At 38.9% G+C, this 25,269-nt stretch overlaps 1 protein-coding gene across 1 annotated transcript in view; it reads right to left on the bottom strand.

Moving 5' to 3' along the window:
- OPRM1 (opioid receptor mu 1) overlaps positions 1 to 25,269 on the bottom strand; it is a 61,106-nt gene that overhangs the window by 14,510 nt on the left and 21,327 nt on the right. Inside the window, exons 2-3 of the mRNA XM_040448834.1 lie at positions 6,940 to 7,292; positions 5,456 to 5,976 (exon numbers count right to left, since the gene is read on the bottom strand). Coding sequence (XP_040304768.1) covers positions 5,456 to 5,976; positions 6,940 to 7,292 — 874 coding nt within the window. The remainder of the gene's footprint in view (positions 1 to 5,455; positions 5,977 to 6,939; positions 7,293 to 25,269) is intronic.

Raw genomic sequence — 25,269 nt, forward strand, 5'->3', positions numbered from 1 at the left:
CCGACTTCAGCCAGGTCACGATCTCGTGGTCTGGGAGTTCGAGCCCCGCGTCAGGCTCTGGGCTGATGGCTCAGAGCCTGGAGCCTGTTTCCGATTCTGTGTCTCCCTCTCTCTCTGCCCCTCCCCCGTTCATGCTCTGTCTCTCTCTGTCCCCAAAAAATAAATAAACGTTGAAAAAAAAAATAAATCTAAATAGACTCTAGTACTACACATGCTTAACGAGGCACAACAAGATCATGCACATGAACACACACACACACACACACACACACACACACACACATACACACTTGTAACTGGAATGATTTTCTTCTTAAACCCTAGAATTGAAAGAACAACCATTTTGGTTTAGCAAAATATGCATTAATGAGGTCAAGCTCTGTAGTTTTGTGAGCTATTCACATTTGGGGCTTTTGTGATGGAATTGAAATGCTTTTTCTTCTCCAATGATCTTTCCACAGATGTTTTATTAAAAAAATCAAGATCTGGTATTTGACACAGTTGGTTTAAAAAATAGTCTTCTGCTTTTAGTTTACCTGGGGATAATAGAGCTTTGTAGTAAATACAAATGCAAAACATCTCCTAATTTCTTAACTTGCTACTTTGACTAAAACGTTAAGAAAATGCTTAAAAAATGGTAACCAGAGGGCTTAGGGTTCAACTTGTCATATTACTGAGAAGAAGCTGTCGGGAGGTACTGTAATGTTAGCTTTATCACTGTTACATTACTCTGTCCTATGAGACTCACTGATAGATACATTAGAAAGTTAAGGATTTGTCCAACTATAGCTACGTTACCTTGCTTTAGCAAGATGCATTTAGTGAAAAAATTCTTACCCATCAGATTGACTGAAATGGTAGCTGGGTTAGACAAAACGGTAACCTTGGTAGTATTTGGATAAAGTTACAGTTTAAATCAGTTTTCAGTTTCATGTTTTATTCTAAAGGCAGATTCTTGGACCCCACCTTGATCTTGAGGCAGTGAACCAGAATTTCTTAGAGAAGTTCCTCAGAACTTATACTCACAGTAAGGTTTGAGAGCCTCTGGGTGAGACCACGTAATATTTGAGTACAATGTGGCGTTGTGTAAGAAAGCAGAGGAAAGCTTTGGATTAATATTAGGGGCCCAGATATTTGTCTGGGTTCTGCCTCTTACTGGTGGTTTGATCTTTTATAATCATTTAGCCTCCCTGAGCATTTATTTTTTTTTATATTTACCCATCAGGGTTGTTATATGAAGCCAATGTGATAGTGCACACGAAAGCACTTTTTAATTTGTTTGCTGTGATATAAATGTAAGACAGCATTATTATTATAGTTGTGGTTAATACAAGCTCCTTAAATAACAGTCCAACTTGTCTAATAGAGTTGCTTCGTTTCCTGTATGATGTTAAATAGTAAAGGACATAGTCTAGGTGTCAAAACAGAAAATGCATTATAGAATGCAGTCGGGGTGGAAACCAAGCAGTGAAGGCAAGCCAGCATCTCAGGTCCAAGGTGACCTGGATTGATCTGAGCAAATGGGGGAAGTGTTCTGAAGCAAGGTGGAGTCCAGCAGCAATGGCAGGGTGGTACATGCACAGAGAAATTAAATTGCACTGAGAGCAGATGGAAAGTGAATGTCTATGCCTGACTCTCCCTAATAAAAATCCAGAAGCTATAAAGACAACGAGCTGAACATAAATCAGGCATGGAATCCTGCCGCTGGAGTGGGAGGCTGAACCCTGGAATGGACAAAAGGACATGAGACATCTTTTCTCTCCTTATTTATTTATTTTTTTATGCTTCTCCAGGGCCAAGTCCTCTTTAGGGCACGAAATCCTGTCCTTGGCTTCCTCATCAATAGCACTTGTTAGAAATAAAATTAGAAGACAAGTACAAGTGTGACAATTTTTTTTTGAAAAGTAGAACTTTTGGTCAGAGGACTAGAGAGTAGAAAATGAAGAATGCTGCTGTGAATAGCTTCCAGTTACTGAAGGGAGAGCTGGGAATAACGTCAGAGTGTTATATAAGCATTGACGTTGTCAATCGGTTGTGTAAGAAAGGGGTCATCCTTACTACCCTCTGTATCTCCTGAAATATCATGAGGCCTCTGATCATCATTCATTCCACAGATATTTTTGGAGTACTTTTTAATGTGTCAGACACTGTTTTAGGTAGATGCTGGAGGAACTAGAAGGAGGAAGGCAGACGTGTTCTGTGCTCTCAGGAAGCTATGCCTACCCAATGCAGCACGTGTCTACGATAGAGATAGTTGGCAAAAAGGGCCACGATGATTTCCCTCCCTATATCCACATCCCTTTGCAATGTAACTTCAGCTCCTACCATCAAGAGGTGAGGTCTGTTTGGCCACCCCTTGAACCTAGAACCCGTGACCACCATGAGAACAGCAAGGAAGATGAGGACCCATGTACAGTCTGCAATTGTTGCAGGGGTCATCCCAGACTAGCTAGCTGACAGCAGTTCTGACACCTGCTGCTGTCCCTAGCGTGAGCCCAGCTGAGACCGGAAGAACTGTCTGGAAGCCCAGCCCAGGTCCAACCGCTGATCTATGGAAGCACAAACTAAATAAATGGTTGCTTAAGGGTGCTATGTTCTGGAATGATTTGTTATGTAGCAAAAGCTGACTGAGCAGCCCTTCACTATGTAACCATGATACAAACTTTATTTGGGGCACAGAATTTTCTCAGATGGCTTATCAAATTACCTTGGTAATTGGCAACTCTTCGCTTTGCGCTGTATGGACATGGTCTCAGTGTACAGTTGTCAGAATACAGACACCCTGGGAAGGTTTGATATTGGATCTCTGATCTGCAGGATATGAAGTTGACTAATGTGCTTGAAACATGACATAGATAGTATATTTCTTGGAGAAAATACAAATACATCTACAAGTACCAACTCCAGACAAGCAGTTAAAAAAGTTCATGCAAATCCACTTAGCTTTGTTTCCCAACATAGTGGCTCATGGTTTAAGAACAGAAAAAGACAAACAAACAAACAAAACCCCCCAAACCTGTCCTTCAGATTCTGCATTTGTATGACTAATCAACTATGCAGTATAGATATAACCATAAAGTCTCTGGTTTTCCTCCAAATGGTTTTATTATTTTGATATATTATTGAAACTATCACCAAAGGCTTAGGTATTGTTCCAGATGTCTGCGCGTAACTGCCTTGATTCTAATGATGACACATCAGTGGAGATTAGTGAACGAGATCTTTGATTTGTCTTAATTTCCAAATATGTCAGAGTGTCTTTTCCTCTTTTCCTGGCAGCCGCTCTTCTCCGTCCAGCCCTCCCAGCTGGGCATTTTGGGAAAGCAGCCAATTCCAGGGCTAATGTGTTTCTGCTGTTATCTGACACTGATGCTGCTTCATAGAGGCAGCGATGAAGATAAGCCCTAATTGGATGTATTTTTAAAGCAAACCTTTTAGTTACTTAGAACAGAGCTTCCTCAATTAGCTTCCTTTCTCCTCTCTCTGGCTGTGCAGGAACCACACTAATGTGGAAATGCTGGATATGGATGGAAGTCAAGGGCAGGGTCTGGGCAACTAAAGGACAATCATAGTGAACTCAGGAGAAGTGCTTCACCAGACAGGCTAGGAGCTGAGCTGTTTCCAGGACAGCAGGTGAGGGAAGAGCGCTGAGAGGATCAGATGGGACTGGAGGCCTCATCAGTGGCCTGGGTCACACTACCCACAGCCACACCCCAGAGTGCCTGCAAGGGAGAGAAGGTAGGGCAGGCCCTGACTGAGAAAGACTCAGCACTTACAGTGGGCTCCATCACTGTGCTCCTGTGGAAGTACTTTGTTCCAATGCAAAATATGTTAACCTGGGTTTAGGACTGAGGGTTTTAAATTGCTTTCCGCAACATATTATCCTCAGGTCAGAGAAAATCTATTTGAATCCCTACCCTTTTTTAAATTACTCACAAGCTTTTGCTAGCTCCTGAGAGGGACCTAGAAGAAGCAGGTGTAGAGGTCTTGACGTGGAAAAAATATAGAGAAAGGAAGCAGAATAGAAACACATTTCTTTCTGGCTTTTATTTCTGAAATGAAATTGGAGGTGACACTTAGTAAGTTAGTAATTTCCCGTTGGTTGGAAGTGGAGCTGCCATCATACCCTCTAGGGGGCCCAATGGCCCCGGCTCCTTTTGGCGTTCTTCAGTATCAGCGATGTGAGGATCAGCGCCCCCTACCGCAGACCCTCTGCACCACGTTACCTTGGGTCTGTGGTCAACTGGAAAGGCTGAGCCTGGGCGGGGCGGGGGTAAGAGGAGACAGAGTGGGGCTCGGGGAAGAGAAAAAGGAGAGGAAGGGGCTGCTCTGTGCTGTACGGCTCTCCCCTCTCCCTCGCCAATTCGACTTCCTTGTCATGTTTATGGAGTCATCTGTTCAGACAGTCCTGCCCCCAGACCTTAAGAAGTTTTAAGGTTCTGACTCAAGGATTTACTTCACAAAATGTTAGAATTTGAGTTCTGTGTTATAAAATTACAGAGGCTGCGAATTTTGGATGCTGGCACTATCATTTGAAAATTTACTTATTTCAATTAATGTTAATAGTTAGGCGGTATGTTTGCATTACCTTATAGGTCAGATTCCAAATTTTGCACATCAGTGGCTTATCAAGGTCATAGTAAGTTAGAGACCAATTTTTCTCTTTTCTTTTTTTTGGTTCTCATGTGATTATAATATTGTGTGTAAATCTTGACTCTTCTGTGCAGCCCTGCATCTGTACTCTGTGCCTAGGAATACATCTTCCAAAAAATAGTCACTCCTCACCATATTAACCCTGACTGGTATAAGGGCAGTTATAAAACTAAGTTAGTTCTAGTAATTAAGTAGTATGATTGCTGTGTCCTCTAGAGTTCAGGTGTAAAAATGGACAAACTAATGGCTGAACAGGTTAGGGCTGGCCGTTTTTTTTTTCCTTCTCTTTTCTCCTTTGCTGTGACCCTGATTTGCTGGGAACATCTGACACTCATCAGCACGGTCAGCAAGTGATAACCCTTCCCATTTAACCACAGAGCCAGAGCAGGACTGGCTTTTGAGAAGTGGCAGAGATATTGGAGTGATGTGCATGAAACATAGAACACTGGGGGAAATGAGAAGAGTTTCAGAGCAGGATCACTTCCACCATGTGCTAACGTCATAAATTTTGCATAGAAATAACAGCTGTGAAGATAGTGATTTTTAGTGGCTTTATGGATTTCTGGTAGGCACATCTCTGTATCTAAATCAATACATACCAGCACCTAGAGTTGTTTACATAATGAAGTACCCCTCTGTCTCAATGACCATAATTTACTCCTCTCCTCCCTCAGTCCTCACAGGAGGAACCTCTATCCCTTAGTTACCAATCCACTTCTAATGGATTAAAACTGGATTGGTACAAACTCTATAATTTTTATGTCATCTCCAGTAGGTATACCCAATTCCAGAAGCCGCATACCTGGTGGTTAGTCCTATCCACTGTGTTGGCCGTGGAGGGGTGGTCTCTAGTGTTCTGACGAATTCGAGTGGAGTTTTGTTGCTCAATGGTGGAGGAGGTTGGGATACAGAACTCTCTGAAGCATCGTTTGAAGTTTTCATCCAGAAATGCGTACAGGACTGGGTTCAGGCAGCTGTTTGTGTAACCTAGAGCAATGCAGAAGTGCCAGGAAACGGTCTGGAATGTAGTTTCTGGGATTGTAATCAAGGCTTTAATGATGACGTAAATGTGAATGGGAGTCCAGCAGACAATGAACACAGCCACAACCACCAGCACCATCCTGGTGATTCTTCGCAGGTTCCTGTCCTTTTCTTTGGAGCCAGAGAGCATACGGACACTCTTGAGGCGTAAGATCATCAGTCCATAACATACTGTAATGATGAGGACTGGCATGATAAAGGCAAAGATGAAAACACAGATTTTCAGCAGGTTTTCCCAGTACCAGGTTGGGTGAGAGAAGGTGAGTGTGCAGTCTATGGAACCTAGGAAACAATGGTTATAAGGGAGAATTAGCAGCAATATCTAATTGCAGCCTTGACCAGAGCTAACTTAAAGCCACGAAGAGAAGCCAATAAGGGAAGATTTAAAGCAATTGAGGGAGAAACTCAGCTCTCTGTTGATTTTCAGGGAGAGTTTATTTTTAGTTTTTTTTTCCACTACATATCTCATTTTTTTGTCCATTTTGATTGCTTTAATTCAGTAAACAGTTGCAGACCTTTCACTGTGAGCTAGATCCTCTATGGGTCTACGTTGCCATAAAAATATAATCACTGTCCAAAGTCTATAGGAGTTTCCAGCCAATGGATATTTTCATTCCACCTTTTGACGGGTGGTTGATTCATCATTTTAGAAAGATGAATTTGGGGCGCCTGGGTGGCACAGTCGGTTGAGCGTCCGACTTCAGCCAGGTCACGATCTCACAATCCGTGAGTTCGAGCCCCGCGTCGGGCTCTGGGCTGATGGCTCAGAGCCTGGAGCCTGTTTCCGATTCTGTGTCTCCCTCTCTCTCTGCCCCTCCCCCGTTCATGCTCAGTCTCTCTCTGTCCCAAAAATAAATAAACGTTGAAAAAAAAAAAAAAAGAAAGATGAATTTGTCATGGAGACAGCCACTCAAAGTTTTAAAACAAGCTTCCACTTAGTGTTTTTTTTTGGGGGGGGGGTTAAGTTCTAATTACTCTTGGTAGAGCTATCTTCTTGTTTTCCCATCATTTTGATGAAGTAAATGTAGAGAAATCAGGAAGCAATAGGTTATATTCTCTTTAAAATGCTTAGTGGGCTTACAATTTAGGGAAAACTTCCTTTTACAAAAACTTTAAAGGCATTTTGCTAGAAAAAAATCATTAAAATTACAATTTGACTAAGATGTTAGACCACTCCCTACTGGACTCATGACTTCACCATCATGTCAGTCTATAAACCCTTCATCCCGCAGGCCTGCAACTTACCATGCCTGTACTTCGTTGTTGCCATGAACATCACAGGCAAACCAATGGCTGAAGAGAGGATCCAGTTGCACACATTGACAATTTTGGCATTGCGGGGTGTACGGAAGTCCAGGGCCTTGACGGGATGGCAGACTGCGATGTAGCGATCGACGCTCATGGTGCAGAGGGTAAAGATGCTTGTGAACATATTATAGTAATCGATGGAGATCACAATCTTGCAGAGGATGGTTCCAAACGGCCATGTTCCCATTAGGTAATTGACACTCTGGAAGGGCAGGGTGCTGGTTGCTAAGGCATCTGCTAGAGCAAGGTTGAAAATATAGATGTTGGTGGCAGTCTTCATTTTGGTGTATCTAGGAGATGAAGGAGGAACAGTGGCAGAATCAGAAAAAGACCAACATGAAATACAGATGAGCTTCCAGTAATGAAATACATCACAAGGATTAGTGGAAAGCATTTGAGATGAGATATGCGAGCTCTCTTTCTAATACTAATACTATTTATAACCATGTGCCTATGAGCTAAATACATAGTTTCTTTGCCTATAGTTTTATAATCTGTAAAATGGTTATAATAGCTGCTTGCTCATTTATTACCTTTTTTTTTAACGTGTGCCAGGCACTGTGATAGATGTAATAGACACAGGGAGGTCTCAGTCACGTATCCAAGTATATTGATACTCATGAAATGGATATAAAATGAATAATTCATTTTAACTCTATGAGAAAAATTTCAGTATATATAGTTAAAATTATGGAAAAGTATAATCATGCAGGAATGTGTATGTATATATGTCAGTGTATTAGTGCAAGTGTGTTTATACGTATGTATGTCCATATGTCCATACACACACACACACACACACACACACACACACACACACACACAAGACTATTATGGTGGCACAAAAAAGAAACAAAGGGAATAGAAGGGTTAAGGTAAGGGAGGAAGGAAGGCATCCTGGAATTGTAAATGTGCAAGTATAATCTTACAGTTGGTAAGAGTAGGTCATTCTAGATAGGTAGAACACCTAAACAAAGGCATGGCATGTGAGTTTTAGCACTGCCAAAGGATAAAATCCTACCAGAGAATGAATGGCAATAAATCTGATAGGTTGGGCATATAGAGGCCAGTTCATGGAGGGATTTCTGTGCCATGGTGGGGAGGTAGGATTTTATCCAATCCAACATGAGGAAGGTAAAGCTGTTTTTTTATTTTTTTATTTTTTAATAGCTTTATTGAGGCATCATTGACATACAATAAATGGCATATAATTAAAGTGTACAATTTGATAACTTTTGACATATGTACACACTTGTGAAACAGTCATCTTAATCAAGATCAGGAATTGGTGAACTATAGCCTACAGACTGGGTCTGGCTGCTGCCTGTTTTGCTGGAACACACTCCCATTCATTTAATTACTTCTTATCTATAGCTGTTTTGATAATGCAATGGCAGAGTTGAGTAGTTGTGACAGAGACCATATGGCCTGCAAAGTCTAAAATATTTACTATCTTGCCTTTTACAGCAAAAAATGCCAACTCTTGATCAAGATAATAAACCTATCAATCACCCTCAGAAGTTTCCTTGTGCAGCTCTTAATCTTTCCATCTTAGTTTCTTCCCTTGAACCCCAGCCCTAGGCAATCATTGATCTTGATCTGCTTTCCATTATTCTAGATTAGTTTTCATTTTCTAGAATTTTATGTAAATAGAATCATTCAGTAGGTACCCTTTTTTTGTTTAGCTTCTTCTGCTCTGCACAATTATTTTGAGATGCATCCACATTTTGTTGCATGGATCAATAATGCATTCTTTTTTTATTACTGAGTATGGTTATTATTATTAGTATTGAGTATGGACGTGGATATTATAGTATGGCTATGCCAAACTTGTTTATCATTCATCTATTAGTGGGAATTGAGTTGCATCTCGTTTTTGGATACTGAGAATTAGCTGTTATGAACATTAGGACTTTGCATGGACATAGGTTTTTCTTTCCCTTTGTAAGTACTCTAGGAGTTTTATATGTCTTCAAGGTCACAGAAATTAGAAGAGATAAGTAGGTATATTGACAGCACTAATAAATTATATCTGATGGTAGAAGGATATCCTGCAAATGTATTGTCAAATTGCCAGATGTATTTGACATTCCACATCTATTTACCTTAACCTTAGGAACAGTACCTCAGTTTCACTCGGGGAACCACTCCTTTTCCACTCTTAGTCTGTGTGCTTTGCAATTTGCTCTATTACTAGTTCAGGGCACCACGATGTAAAGTGATCGGGGCCATGGTGAATGTTCAGATATAGTCTCATGTTTCAGCCAGAGCCAATAAGATTTTGGGGGGACTTCTAGAGAAATAATATAATATTTTAAATAATTAAACCTGAGAGAATGTAGGGTGTGTAGTTGTTGGAAGAACCTACTTGAAAGTGGATCCAACACAGAGGATGTGAATTTGGGAGAGTAAGACAGGAACCTATACCTGAAGCCTTGTACTTTTTGTTTACTTGGTGCAATACATTCTCTTTAAACTTCAGCCTGTGTACATTTTTCAGTCACATGATTAAGAAGCTAACTCAGACCAAGATAATTGTTGGTTGGAGGCTAGAGTATTATGGACTCATTTCTTAGGGCCTTAATTCAGTGTTCAGGAAAGGTTTTTTTTGGTTTGCAATAAGCACCAGGAAGCTGTAGTTATAATGGAGGATTTCATGAACCTCTTATGGTCAATAGGACTGAATTGTTTCTTTGAGCTCTAAAATTCTGATTCTCGATCTTGTCTGTTATAATCGCAGATGTTGCATTAATGCAGGAGAGTCAGACTTGGGGCCTTTTGAGTTGCTTTAGAAGTTTTATTCCTTTAAAAGATTTCAAAAGGAAAAGGTAGAGAAAGCCATTTAACTTAAAGAAGTAAACCAATTTGATTTTAGTGAGGACTCTAAATGTGGCAAACATCAAAAAGGTAATTTAGACAAGATCCTCCAAACTCCAACAGCAAAAAAATAAAATCAAAACTCCAACTTTTAGGATGTCAGAATAAGTGACTTAGATGCTCAAGAGGTTTAAAGATTTTTTGATACTTATATGGGGCACCTGAGTGACACAGTTGGTTAAGCGTCCAACTCTTGGTTTCAGCTCAGGTCATGATCTCATGGTCACATGGGTTTGAGCCCCGTGTTGGGGTCTGAGCTGAGGGTGTGGACCCTGCTGGGGATTCTCACTCTCCCTCCCTCCCCCTCATGCTGTCTCTGTCCTTCTCAAATAAAAAATTTTAAAAAATTAAAAAAATTTTTTGACGTTTATAAAAAGAAATTTCTCCCACAAAGCAGACAAAACCCTTGCTAGCTCCATCACTGATTCCAGACATGCACGATACAAAGGCACACGCCGCTGCATTAGTCACTTCCCACCCAGCCGACCTTCCATTTCACATCTTATCTTTAAGAGTGTATCATGTTGAATATTCAGGTTCTTTACTGTCAGTTTTATGACTCAACATACCTCTAACCTTTCCTTCAGGCTCATTATAGCACTAGGTACTTATTAATGTGTGTTTATTTCAGTTAAAAAGATGTTCCTCCCCCAGAAAGAGATGTTTGTGTAACAAAATTAGGTTAGGGTCCTACATCACAAAAGAAAAAGTGGATGTCTACAAAAGCTGTTTCAAATGGCATTTTACAGGAACAATGCTGTTTGAATTTTCTCAATTTATCCAAAGAGTCTTCCTCTAAAGATAGCCAGTGTTCTTACCCCAGTTACTCACACTTTGAGTCACAGCAAATATAAATGAGGGTTTTGCAATTTCCTAAATATATGTAAGAGAATTATACAAGACCAAAGGTTTCAGAATTCCAGTTTGCCTCCAATGTATCTCTAAAGGCTTTACTCTAAAGGGACAGTCTGATCAGAAAAGGGGTCCTTCAGTCCAGCAAACATGAGCTGATCATTCTGTTCTGCTCTGATGCAGTGGTATGAATGTTGCCCCAGAAAAGTTACACGAACAATCAGAGTCACCCCACGAATTATAGGAGTATACAAACCAGAGTTTGCAAACCTACCAAAGAGGTGAGCTGAAGGAAGGACCATCTCTGCTGCTTGGTTCACCTGAGTGGATCTGAGTAGAGCTCCTGGATATTAACACGCAAGCCTCTTTCCATCCTTTGTACCTATTCCTTCTTACTGTGCCATGAACGAGTTTGGTGACAAAATGGGCAACGACTGGAGGGATACATGGCATGTCCTTGGAGTGTCTCACCTGGATTATAGGGCCTTCGTGACCTTGACCAGCCTTACTCTGCCCACTGAACTGGGGCTTTTTCTCTAGGCAGAGGCTCAAGCTTTTTTTATTTATTTTTTTTATAATTATCCCACTAAATCTTTCCTGGTATATATTTCTTTAAAGCTGTTCTAGGTGATTGAGTAGCTTATTAAAATCCAAATGTATTACCATGCAATTATTATTTTTTTAAGAAACTGTATTCTCAGGACCTTCAATGTTTGACCCATATTTAGATGCTGTGTTGGGGAAGAGGCATTATGAAGCCCATTTCATTGGCAGCTCAAATATTCTCCCCTATTTCGTACACACTTTTTGTTTGTCAATGCCCTTCCTTTCTTTGTGGTTATAAAAGAATACTTATTCATCTTCAGACCCACTCTTGATGTCATTTTTGCAACTATTACTACTTGCCAAAACACCATTGATTGTGACCAACAGGTGTTAAATGAAGCCACGCTGAATAAATTGCTTGTATAAATGGGCTTTTTGCAAACCTTTTGTTATTCTTTTATTTAGAGTTAATTATTGAATCATGATGGCCTTGTCTCTAGCCAGAAAAAGAATGGCCAAGGAAGCTTGAAAAGAGGAAGAGCATATTTTAGAATCCAGTTTGTCAGCTGTCTAACATGTCACCCTTCATATCGCTCTACTACCTTTTCTGGGGGTTCGCAACAGAGCCTTCACCTCTTTTTGGGCTAATTTGCTGCTCTTTCGTGTTTTTACCAAATGGAGTTTTTCTCGCTCTTTTTCCCGTTTGCTAATACCAGCGAAGTAGAAAGATCTCTAACCCAGTAAAGACTCAATGAGCCCTTTCTAGCACTGTGCTTGGAAAGATACTTCTCTAGCATCTGCCATGACTTTTCTGTCTACCTCACATAAAGAAATTCATGCTTTTGGAGCACCTGGGTGGCTTAGTCGGTTAAGCCTCTGCCTCTTGGTTTTGGCTCAGGTCATGATCTCACTGCTTTGTGGGTTTGAACCATGCTGGCAGCATGGAGCCTGCTGGGATTCTCTCTCTCTCTCTCTCTCTCTCTCTCTCTCCCTCTCCCTCTCCCTCTCCCTCTCCCTATCTCTCTGCCCCTCCCCTACTCATGCTGTGTCTGTGTCTCTCAAAATGAATAAATAATAATTAAAAAAAGAAATTAACACTTTTAGGGGCACCTGGGTGGCTCCGTCAGTTAAGCCTCCGACTTCGGCTCAGGTCATGTTCTCCAGCTTGTGAATTTGAGCCCTGCATAGGGCTCTGTCCTGACAGCTCAAAGCCTGGAGCCTGCTTTGGATTCTGTGTCTCTCTCTCTCTGCCACTCCCCTGCTCACACTCTGTGTCTCTCTCAAAAATAAACATTAAAAAATTTAAAAAAAAGAAATTCACACTTTTAATAGAGAAAATGAATTATTACGTACATGAACAAAAATGGTCATATGACTACCTACTTGAAATTCTCATTTATTGTCCATTTCATTCTTATATTTCCGGCAAGCATGTGTGTGTGTATGTGTGTGTGAGAGAGACAGAGAGGCAGGAAGGGGGAGAGAGAGAGAGAGAGAGAGAGAGAGAGAGAGAGAGAGATGTAAAACAAGAACCAAAACCAAAGCCAGTGATAATACTCTCATTAGGTATTAACATAGAAAGAAACCATATACTCATTTGTTATTTTCTGTTATATTCTCCACTAGGTTAGGGAAAGAGGGAACAGGGGGTTTCCTCACTTTGTTATAGAATGTTTTAAAATATTTCACTTATATTTATTTCAAAGTGGTTTTGTGTGGTCAATGACCAAATTTCCAATAAGCTTATACTAGAAAAAGGAGAGAGTAGTAACCTCAGACCTCTGAGTCCTGTGGACAAGAACGTGAGTATTGCCTGCCAGTCTGACTCACAAGACAAGACAGAGAGAGGCTTACAGGAAATAAACACAGAGGCACCTCCTTCCAGAGGTTAATTGGCTCTTTCCGTCTCCTTGTCACCAGAATGTGAGGACAATCAGAATCTTTTTGGCTGAGTGTTGCTCTCTCTTTATCCACACCCCACTTCATTTTTTGTTCTCTCTTTTTATTCTTACTTTATTCCTCCTCCATCTCCCATTAATGACAATTCATGAGAAAAATATCTTTCACACACAGCGAGGGAAAAATCTGCTCTCTTGAAGTAGATTGAGTTGATGAATCTTTTAAATAGAAAATGTGAAATGAATAAGTGATTATATATTTTTTTTGCATTTGTGGCTTGGAAAAATCAAAGTAAAATCTGCATTTCCTATTAATAATTGCGTAGAATCCTAATGACATTAAAATCGCATACCTTTCTATCTTATCAACTTTACTGATGGTCTCATCACTGCATTCTCTTTTGGTTTCCTCTTTGCCTATTTTCATCTTTATTTCTCTTATTTTATTGTATGCATTTTGTAAGGCTTTTCAAATTCTCCTTTCGGAAATGGAACTGAGGTGGACGATGGAGTGAGAACATGGCCTCTGATTAGAGGGAAAAAAAATGAGAGGCTTCCATTCTGGCTAAGAGACTTTGGTTAATCATTTTTTTTGGATTATGCCTTTCGGAAGGGCTTACTTACTGCTTTATTTCATTCCTGAAAATTTTACTTCAGGACATGGATAGCATTTATTTCATCCAAAGCTTATATGAAAAAAAAATATTTTGCCTACTTAATACCTATATTCTGTGATAAATAATATTTATGTATCATAGAAAAATATTACTATGCTAAATCTTCTGATGTGTTTAACCACCATTGCTGGTTGAAATATTCTTGTCTATAACTTTATATTTTTGTTTACAAGAAAATCTCATCTCTATAGACTAACGGACTTCAAATATACCATGAGAATGTCTACCTCAGAGTAAAGCCTTTTGGTTCATAGAAACAATGTTTCACTTTAATTTTAGAGACCTGGTTTTGAGAACTTAGAAATATCTTAGATTTCAAATTTGGAAGTTCTAAGAGAAAAAGAAATTTCTTCTATTTTAGAATCTGACAGTTTTGTACACAAAAAATTATCGAGTTGTACATTATCACTAACTTCAAATAATAATATATCCCTAGGCATTTATTTAATAATGAAGGAACAAAAAAAGGATACAACTTCAAAATATGATAAAACAATTCTACCACCATCAATATTAGAAAATTGCTTTCTGAAGAAGCTCAAGCATACGCTAAAGATTATAAATTTTTAGGAGGCATAGTCTGCCTATGAAATTATTACCTATTGTACTTAATGAAAGAATGAATATAAGTCTTTCTTTACACTTTTGGTGTTGATGCACATACAATCACTCAATATAAATAAAATATCAAAGATAACACAAATGGAAAAGATAAAAGAAATAAAAATAGAGAAAATTGTCCATTTAGCACAGAACTCAGCACAAAATGGGGACCAGTAAATGCTTGTTGAATGGCATTAAATATGGAAAGAAGGGCTTGGGTTATTTTATTTATTGTAGTAAGATAAGCCAAACATTTTTTGGGAACCAGAAGTTTTTAAAGTAAAAATGAAGAGGGAATATTCTTTTTTCCTTGTCAAATCACTGTCATATTAAAGAGAACTTTGGTCAAAAAGGTCATGTAATGATAAGTAGGAACTGAGAGGGCCTTTCAAAACCGCGCTGTCTGATCACCTTGTTTTATGATAAGAGACCCTGAAACAGAGAGATGTACAAATTTTGAGATTTTTTTCCCCTCCATTTCTTTAGGCTCCACCTAAAATTATAACGTGCTTTCTGTACTGTGATGTGGGTCATGTACGTTTCTGGGAGTGCATTGCTGATAACATTGCAAAGTAGTTTGCCCCAGCAATATTTGACTCACTATCTAGCTAAAATATGGTAGGTATGCAAAGCTTCTTAATCTTCCTCTCAAAAATGGCCATGCTGGGAACATCTTGGAAATCTTGAGACATTTTCTCATTATATTGAATGTTGTAGCAGAATCATATTTTTAAAAGAAGAGCTGAGTTCATGTCTTTTGCTTTACTTTCTCATAATCCTAGCTGATCCACAACCTCTCTCTCAAGTTCTATGACTGCCTTTGCAGCTCTCTTTTGGACATCTCCACCTGCTATTGGCTTCTCAAATGCAATATATCCCCCAAAGTATTTATTCTTTCTTACCCCCTAACCACCACTACCACCACCATCACCACAATCAACAACAGCAAAATAATTAGTAACATCATTTAAAAAGATGTAACAAATGGTGAATTGAGATAATTGGGAAGAAGGATCAATAAGACTTAATTACTAAGCTATATAATATATAATATATAAAGCTTAAGAAGAAAGTCCATATAGGGAAGAAAAAAGGGCCCAGGTTAAAGTCCTAATAAAGATGGCAGGTAATGAATAGCCACAGTTTAAATTTTTTTTTTTTTAACGTTTTCATTTATTTTTGAGACAGAGACAAAGCATGAGCAGAGGAGGGGCAGAGAGAGAGGGAGACACAGAATCTGAGGCAGGCTCCAGGCTCTGAGCTGTCAGCACAGAGCCCGATACAGGGCTTGAACTCATGGACTGTGAGATCATGACCTGAGCTGAAGTTGGACACTTAACCAACTGAGCCACCCAGGTGCCCTTGAATAGCCCCAGTTTAGAGAAGAAACCCAGAACTGGGGTTAAGGAAACCAAGAAAATAAAGAGTGTCATGAAGTCTGTAGTGGTCAAAGTCATGGAATGCTGCAGAGATTAAGTAAGATGAGGACAGGGATATGTTTATGGGCTTTAGCAAAATACACATTATTAACAGTCTTGACCAGTGCCGTGGAGTGGTGGGGTTGGGAGATATTTAGTTAAGAGTTAAAAAGCAAAGGGGAGCAAGGGGGAAGGAGCGTATAGAATGCTTTTGAGATGTTGTGCTATGCAGAACAGAGGGAATGTGAGTCAAGAAAGGGTTTTTTAATTTTTACTTAAAAAAATTTGTTTTAAACCTTTATTTATTGTTGAGAGAGTGTGAGCAGGGAAGGGGCAGAAAGAGAGGGAGACACAGAATCTGAAGCAAGTTCCAGGCTCTGGACTTTCAACACAGAGCCTGATGTGGGGCTCGAACTCATGAACTGTGAGATCATGACCTGAGCTGAAGTCAGACGCTTAACCGACTGAGCCACCCAGGTTCCCCAAGAAAGGTTTTTTTTAAAACCTTGATCTGGTATATATCATATATCTGGTATATATCAGTGAGCGTGTGTGCGCTGATAGAAACACTAGCATTGGGAATCTGGTGAATCAGAGGAAATAGAGGGCACTGGTGGCAGCAATGTCCTTGAGAAACTGAAAGGAGATGGGACTCAGCACACATGGTCTCTTCTTGATTATTACTAGCAGCAAGACTAAAAGTAGGGGGACAGATACAGAAAAGGTCTGCAGACTCATTGAAGACCTTTTTTGCTTGCTTATATTTTTTCCAGTGAAATCCTTCTATTGACCTCATTTTTCATTTCCTGGTGTCCATTTCTGTTTTTTGTTTCAGCAAAGCTGCTGGAAAAAAAACAATCCATGTTCACTGCCTTCAATTTTACCATGTAGGCACACAATAAATATTTGTTAAATGAGTGAACGAAGTAAAAGTCTGGGCATCAATGAATGAAGGTGATGGAGCAAGGAAGGTGGGGGATCTGCCAGGGAGGAGAGCAGGAGAGCAAATTCAGCAAAGAAACATTTTGTTGGCGGTGTTGGGTGCTCATCTGAGATTTGTAGTTTGCAAAACAAGTGGTTAGAATGATGGATGGGGATGGTCAGTTTTGAGGGAGCACCAGATTCAGGGTCTAGAGAATGAGGAGGTATTATTAGTCTGAAAGGAGTAGGGGGTCCTTAAAGGGGAGATTTCACAGTTCTTGATGGAGAATAGCTCTAGGGTGTGACTAGGAAAACTGAGGCTAAAATCGAGCTACAGTGAATTATCACCAGTGAGTCCAATTCAAACTCTGTCCTTCATGATGGAACAGGCACTTTATCTTTCCCTTTTTGCAGATGAGCAAACTAAGGCTCAGTGATAAGCAGGCTAACGCAAGGTTGTAAAACCAGTGAGGGACAGAACTGGGATGACCCCATGTCTGTTTACTACTCTGTGTTCCTTCCCCCTTAACAAACAAAAAGTCCCTCAGAGTCAGAGTTTGAGTCTTGGTACTCTTCCCTCCAGCCCACAGTAGGCAATCAAAAATGCTTATTGTATTTGGTTACTTAAAAAAATACACTTAATCTTTGTCAAAGAAATCCCTGAATATAATTTCATCCTGGTGATGAAAGATGCCAATTTCTCTTAAATTTCATAAATTGCTTAGTGCAATAACAAGAATGTAGCACTCTTCTCATGTATGAGCTGTTTGGAAGGATATCGGCCAAAATGCTATCTCCAGGAAGTTGGGTTCCAATTTATTTTTTATTTTCTTCTTTGTACTTCCCTGTATTATTTATTTTTACATTAAGATGCATCATTGTTTTCTTTAATTTAAAAATACATTCTGGGGTGCCCGGATGGCTCAGTTGGTTGAGCATTCAACTCTTGATTTCAGCTCAGGTCATGATACCAAGGTGTGGGATTGAGCCCCACATCAGGCTCTGTGCTGAGCATGGAGTCTGCTTAGGATTCTCTCTCTCTCTTTCTCTGCCCCTCTCCGGCTCACACTCTCTCTCTAAAAATAATGATAATTAAAAAATAATAATAATACATTCTAAAAAACATTTTTAAACTATTGAAAGGAAATTTCAGAGACAATTTTTAATAGTGTCTGAAATACAGTAAAAGAGGCCTTTGTGAAAAACATGCATGTGTGTGTGCACGCACACACACACACACACACACACACACACACACACACCCCATAAGGGAAGTTAAAAGTTGGCATTCCTGTTCATGTCATATCCAGCTACTTCACATTCTAAATATTAAAGAGGTTGATTTCCTTATAGGGAGGTCACTGGTGGTCCAGGACTACAAATAGGTTGGGTTAGTGTATTTCATTCTGGGGTTAGAATTAGGAAACTGTTAATACTACATATCTAAGGCATACCTACCAGCAAAGTACTATCCTAAACATGCTGATGTATTTTCTCCATTCACAGAATCATGACATCTTCTCTCTCGGTTGGCTCAAACATTCTCATGGAAAGTAGGCATGGCATTTAATGGGTCCCTTTAAACATCCACATGGCCTATCAAGAACTCCTCTCTAATTTTCACAGATTTATATCTGGCTATTCATTGATTTATTGCTCAGAATTATGTTAGTTAAAAAATAATTTCTGAAAGTTGGTCTAGAGTTTGGGGGATGAGAGTGGAGTGCTGTGCTTGTTCTCAAATCTGGAAATGAAACATTGTATAATATTTACTCTCAAGAAGTATTTGAGTAGTCAATAAAGGGAAATCTCGTGCTATTAATGAATTTGAGAGTACATTTCAACCTTGCGCATGCTCGTGCATGAAATCTTAGTGCTGTGTAACATATGTGGTGATTATGCTAGAATTAGCTGTGTTGTTTCTTGGTCTGTAAGCTTCTGGAGTCCAGAGACCATGCTCCTTGTCTACCCTACTGTCTGCTCGCCCAAGCAACGTGATGAATTCTCCTGACCCAAATGCCCACATCTATATATCTCTTTAAATATGACATTCCTGTTCATCTCGTATTCTTAAGGGATTCTCATCATCCCCAACAGAAACAAATCATATCTTCTCCTCCTATGTGCTCTTACCACGCCGTATTGATCCCCATTTTTATCCTTCCCCTATTGCCAGAGGAGAGCAGGGGGTGGTGCCTAATGGTAGTGAGGCTGAGGAATCTGAGGGAAAAAGCCCCAGGGAGCTTTCAGGGAGTTAGCCAAGTTGCTGACAGCCAGGCTGTGGTATTTTTTTGTGGAACATAGCTCTATAGAATATCAACATAGGAGAACTCTTCATGGCCGTGATGCAACAAGACAAAAACAATCCACTCCATAACTACGCCTGAACAGAGATAAAATCCAAATCACCCACAGCCATAAAAATGCTAAACATTTCCCTCTCCTGGTTAACATTAAGTGATGGCTGCCTCTTATTCAGTGATGACTCCAGCCCTACTTTGTGAATTCTGTGTCCTAGATAAAAAATCACTGATGCTCATGCAAATACTCTTGCTTTGAGATAGCATCCTATGCAAATAGACCTCTGCTTCCTTGAAGCCTATCCTAAATCACCAGACACTAAAATTCCTGTGGTGTTCTCATTGCAGCGAGCTTAATAAGTTTAATTGTCTTTGGCTCCAGGTGTATTCCCTGTGGCTATCAGCTGGTGAGCATTGATAGTAGAGCGTACTTGGCTCAGGAGATTGTACCAGCACCAGCGGGCCAACAGCAATCAGCAATTGGAAGGAGCATTAGGAATTTTCCAGTGATGTCCACAGATGGGCACAGGCCACTTAGAGGACATTGCAGCCACAACAGCTGCCTGCACCACTGGAATTGTGGCAAATGTATTCACTCATTGTCTGCCTGTAGCAGATGCTACTGGGGGTTCACCTTTTTTCAGGGCTGTTCCCTTCTTTCAGAGCCCACGACCATGCATTGAGCCATTGGCTGGCTCCTCACCAGGCCCTTGGTAACTCGTTCACCTATAATGCATTCCATTCCTTCAAGTAGTGTTCCTTAGGTCTAGGAGTCACTGAAGCAAAAAACCTTCTTGTTCGATTACAGCCCTATGTTTTATATTTATAGTGTTCCTTTACAATATCTTCTAGAGATATTTTAGATTTTAAAATCCAGTATTTCCTTAATTAAAATGTTAAATGTTGGGAGATTAAGTAACCAAAAATCTTACCTTCTAAGGTAGGAACATTCCTGGCAATTCTCAAGTCATAGAAACTGTTGACTTTGAGGAGCAAGGCCAGTCCTGTTAAAGTGTTATGAACCCACAGAGCAGTGAATAACCAAAACTACCTTGATTTTTTAAATTTCCTCCCAATTTACCTTCGTGATCAAGATAAGAGTAAAACAGTCCTGCATAGCCTAGTAGGAAGATATGGTTTAGAATTAGGATACACAGGTCTGAGTACTGTGTCTTGTGATCTTGGCCAAGTGGTTGAATTTCAATTTTTACAATTGTAAAGAGGTGATTACATTACTTCTAAAAATTACTATGAGAACACATTAAATGATGATGGTAATGGGTGCTATTTTAAATTATTTTAACCCTAGCCAATATTTATTGAATCTTTTATGTTGGGCATTGCTATATAGTAGTCCCCTTATCTTCAAGAGATACGTCCCCAAGGATGCCTGAAACCATAGATGATACCAAACCCTGTGTATACTGATTTTTCTTATACATACATACCTATGATAAGGTTTAGTTTCTAAATTAGGCACAATAAGAGATTAACAGTAGCTAATAATAAAATAGAGCAATTATAACAATATACTTTAATAAAAGTTATGTGAGTGTGGTCTCCATAAACATCAATATTTTCTATTGTACTGTGCTCTCCCTCCTTCTTGTGATGATATGAGATGATAAAATGTCCCTGTGATAAGGTGACGTGAGATGAATGATGACAGACATTGTGATGTAGCATTAGCCTATTGACCTTCTGATGTTATTTTCACCAGAAGGGTCGTTTTCCGTTAAGAGACTGGTAACCAAAACTCTGGAAAGTGAAACTGAAGATAAGGGGGCACTACCAGGAGCAGTTTACTTGGATTTTCTAACTCAATCTTTGTAACAGGCTTATGGATGGCAAATCCATTTTCTTTGGTAGATCATCGAAAAGAGCTTCATGGAGATTAAATAACCCACTGAAGAATGACAGTGACAGAAGCAGGATGTAAATCCACATCTGTTACAGTTTATATTCTTCACTATCACGTGGCACTGCTATAACACACACCATGCAATACAAGCTATCTATATAATAAATACTTTTATCAAGTGCAATAAGGTTTCTGCATACATTTGTGTAAACTGATGCTCACAAAAATCCTACTGATAGCTGAAACAACTATGGTTATTGTCCCCATTTTATTAAATTTATTTTTTTTTTTTAATTTGAGAGAAAGACTGAGAGCAAGTGGGGGAGAGGGGCAGAAGGAGAGAGAGAGAATCCTCAGAAGACTCCATATTCAGTGTGAAGCCTGAATTGGGGCTCAATCCCATGACCCTGGGATCACGACCTGAGCTAAAATCAAGAGTCAGATGCTCAACTGACTGAGCCACCTAGGAGCCCCTGTCCCTGTTTCAAAGAGAACTTTGAAAAGGTTTGGAGCAGTGTCAAAGACAGATACGCTTAGCACTATACATTTGAGATACCTGGGTGTTTTGTTGCTATGCAAGCAAAATGCCTATATAATTTAGATGTTTTGTGTGTGGTTTTGTGTGTGTATCCTATAGAAATAAACATTACCAGTGTTTAACAATAGTCTAGCATGTTGGAAAGAATCGTTTATCATGTAGGGAGTTGAAATAGGAATGTTCTCATTGCTCCTGAGTGGGGTTTTTTTTTTTTAGGCTTCATGCCTACTGTGGAACCCAAATTGGGGCTTGAACTCATGACCCTGAGATCAAGACCTGAACTGAGCTCAAGAGTCGGCTGCTTACCTGACAGAGCACCCAGGTGCCCCACTCCTGAGTTTTGCAATTGAGAGATTTAATTAAGATACACGAAGACCTAATTTCAAATTCCGTTTGTCAAAACTGTTGATGAGCATTCCCTGCCTATCTCTTTTAATGTGTCATAGAACCTGCTAATATCTAAATATTTTGGCATTCAATTAATTCCAGTGACAGTAGCTGTCCAAAATCTTTCAAGACCAATTGAAGGAGAAATAAAGTTAATACAATTAGTTCCTCTCAATCTTCACTTATGTAAAGTAGTGTATTTATGATGACTGTTTTCCATCCAAGCATTATAAATTTTTTTATAACTTAGCGATCATGCTGACCTGGGATTTTTCTAAGAAAAAGAAGGCAGTTTATTGAGATTTTTTTTCTAAGTATTTTCATGCAGAGAGATTTTTTGGAAGGTATTTCTTTCCCCTGTGGGGAATTCAATAGCACTTGTTAGTAGGAAAAAAAAATGATTCATGAATAAACCAGTAATTTGGCAAAGCAAAAAAGTCCCATTAGTCTTTAAAATTTGAAATTTTCGTCTTATGGTGTGAAGAGTTGTTAAGTCGACATGGAGTTGTCTTCCAACTTGGAATAGACTTATTTGGCACTATCAACATTTTTAGTCACAAATTAATGTATGTAACTGTATTTTTAATGGGAGAACTTCAAACATGTCTCAACTTATATTTTAGTGAAAAAGCCATCTGATGAATATTTTATTGCTTTTCAAGATCATCTATTACATTAAAAATTTTTCCTCTTTTATTTTCATATTATTGTGTTTTTCTTCATTATACCATTGCATATCCATTGTAAAAAACCTGGAGAATATATGAAAAGTAAAATACAAAACATCGTAAGCTTAACATGTAGAGACAAACTCTGATAATATTTTGTTGTATTTAATACTCTAACTTTGTGATCAAAGTTAAACACTTCACATTTCTTATATCTTAGGAGAAGAGTTACATGAGACTTTATATTATGAAAAAGAACATCTGAAGAATTATAAGCATGTCTTTAATTGTCATAGAATATATTTATTTTTTCTTTTTTAGAATAAAGACATTTTAATTTTTTTGTATATGTATTTTTTATTTTAAGTTTTATTTAAATTCCAGTTAGTTAACATATAGAATAATATTATTTTTAGTAGTAGAATTTTGTGATTCATCACTTATATACAACACTCAAGCCTGATCATAACAAGTGCGCTCCTTAATCCCCATCACCCATTTAACCTATCCCCCACCAATTTCCCCTCCAGCAATCCTTGGTTTGTTCTCTATAGCTAAGACTCTGTTTTATGTTTTACCTCTCTTTTTCTCCCCCTATGTTCGTCTGTTTTGTTTCTTAAATTCCACATATAAGTTAAATCATATGATATTTGTCTTTCTCTGACTGACTGATTTCACTTAACATAATACACTCTAGCTGCATCCACATTGTTGCAAATGGCAGGATTTCATTCTTGTTGGTGGCTGAGTAATATTCCATTGTAAATATATACTACATCTTCTTTATCCATTCTTCAGCTGGTGGACATTTGGGTTCCTTCCATAATTTGGCTATTGTTGATAGTGCTCCTGTAAACATTGGGTTGCAAGTGCCCCTTGGAATCTGTGTTTTTGTATCCTTTGGATAAATACCTAGTAGTGCAATTGTTGGGTCTTAGGGTAGTTTTACTCTTTAACTTTTTGAGGAACCTCCATACTGTTTTCCAGAGCGGCTGCCCCAGTTTGCATTCGCACCAACAGTGTCAGAGTATTCCCCTTTCTCCCCATCCTACCCAATATCTGTTTCCTGATATGTTAATTTTAGTCACTCTGACAGGTGTGAGGTGATATCTCATTGTAGTTTTGATTCATATTTCTCTGATGATGAGTGATGTTGAGCATCTTTTTATGTGTCTGTTAGCCATCTGCATGTCTTCTTTGGAAAAATGTCCATTCAGGTCTTAACTGGGTTGTTTGTTTTTTTTTTGGGTGTTGAGCTTGATAAGTTCTTTATAGATTTTAGATACTAACCCTTTATCTTATATGTCATTTGCAAATATCATTTTCCATTCCAAAGGTTGCCTTTTAGTGTTGTTGATTGTTTCCTTTGCTGCGCAGAAGCTTTTTATCTTGATGAAGTCCCAATAGTTTATTTCTGCTTTTGTTTCCCTTGTCTCTGGAGACATATATAGTAAGAAGTTTCTGTGACTGATGTCAAAGAGGTTGCTGCCTGCTTTCTCATCTAGGATTTTGATGGTTTCCTGTATTACATTTAGGTCTTTCATCCATTTTGAATTTACTTTTGTGTATGGTATAAGAAATTGGTCCAGTTTTCATTCTTTTGTATGCTGTTGTCCAGATTTCCCAACACTATTTGTTGAAGAGACTGTTTTTTTCCATTGAATATTCTTTCCTGCTTTGTCAAAGATCAGTTGACCATATAGTTCCATATGTTTCATAAGTGGCTCCATAAGCCATTTGAGGAGCAAAAACAAGTGTCACAGGTAAGAGTCATGAGTGACAAGGGAAGGTTTCTGTTTACTTTATTTAGGCTCTCTGGAGTAACACTGACATATCTTGCTACTTTCATCGGCAGTAATTCCAGCTAACTTGCCTTCCATCTGGTGTTTTGCTCACCAGGGAGATAAGGGCATGGTATAAGATGTTTTTCTTTGAATTTAATTAGGTGAATTTTTAGCAAAATCCTGAATAAAAGCTTATCTTTTCTTCCAGATGAGTTCTTCTCAGATTCTTCCAGAGTTAATTCTCCCAGATTCAATGTTTCTCATTCATTATTACCTCCTTCTAGCCCATATCCCATTTGGATTCCTTGGGACAGTGAGTTGGAAGAAGGAAAAAGCAGATTCCATGGACTCAGGTTCTCTTCTTGAATGTGGAAAATAACCTTAGAAAATATCTTTGCTCCCAAATTAAACAATGGCAATGATATTTATAAGAATTTTACTTTTAGGAATTCTAAGTTTATACCAACCATTAACTCTCACAGGAGCAATGATACAAAAGTTATAATTTTCACAAACCAGAATCAGGACATTTAAACACAGAGGGCTGAAATGAATCTAGGATTAATATACAGTATAATCAAATAAGTGGACTGAAACATTTCAGCAATGTCCTATGTCCTATGACTGTTTCTTACTCTTTTGGTTTCAAGATAAAAGAGTGGAAAAAAAGTATACAGTCACACCCTTAAGGAGCTTACCTTCTCCAAATTGGAAACTTCCTTTTTCCAAAAATGTAGAAAGGGATTGCTGATGTAAATGGAAATCTGAAAATGGCATTGTGCTTGGCTAGATAATAGATCCAAAACCAAGCTTGACCTATAACTGTCAGCACTGAGCCTGGCATACAAACCTTCCCCTGATCAGTGTGTTTGTTGTATTCATCAGATATGAAGTATTAGCATCCACTTGCCAGCAGATCAAGTTATGCTATTGGGGA

Source organism: Herpailurus yagouaroundi, unplaced genomic scaffold (genome assembly GCF_014898765.1).
Source record: "Herpailurus yagouaroundi ecotype Mexico unplaced genomic scaffold, PumYag 198, whole genome shotgun sequence".
NCBI classification, from domain to species: Eukaryota; Metazoa; Chordata; class Mammalia; order Carnivora; family Felidae; genus Herpailurus; species Herpailurus yagouaroundi.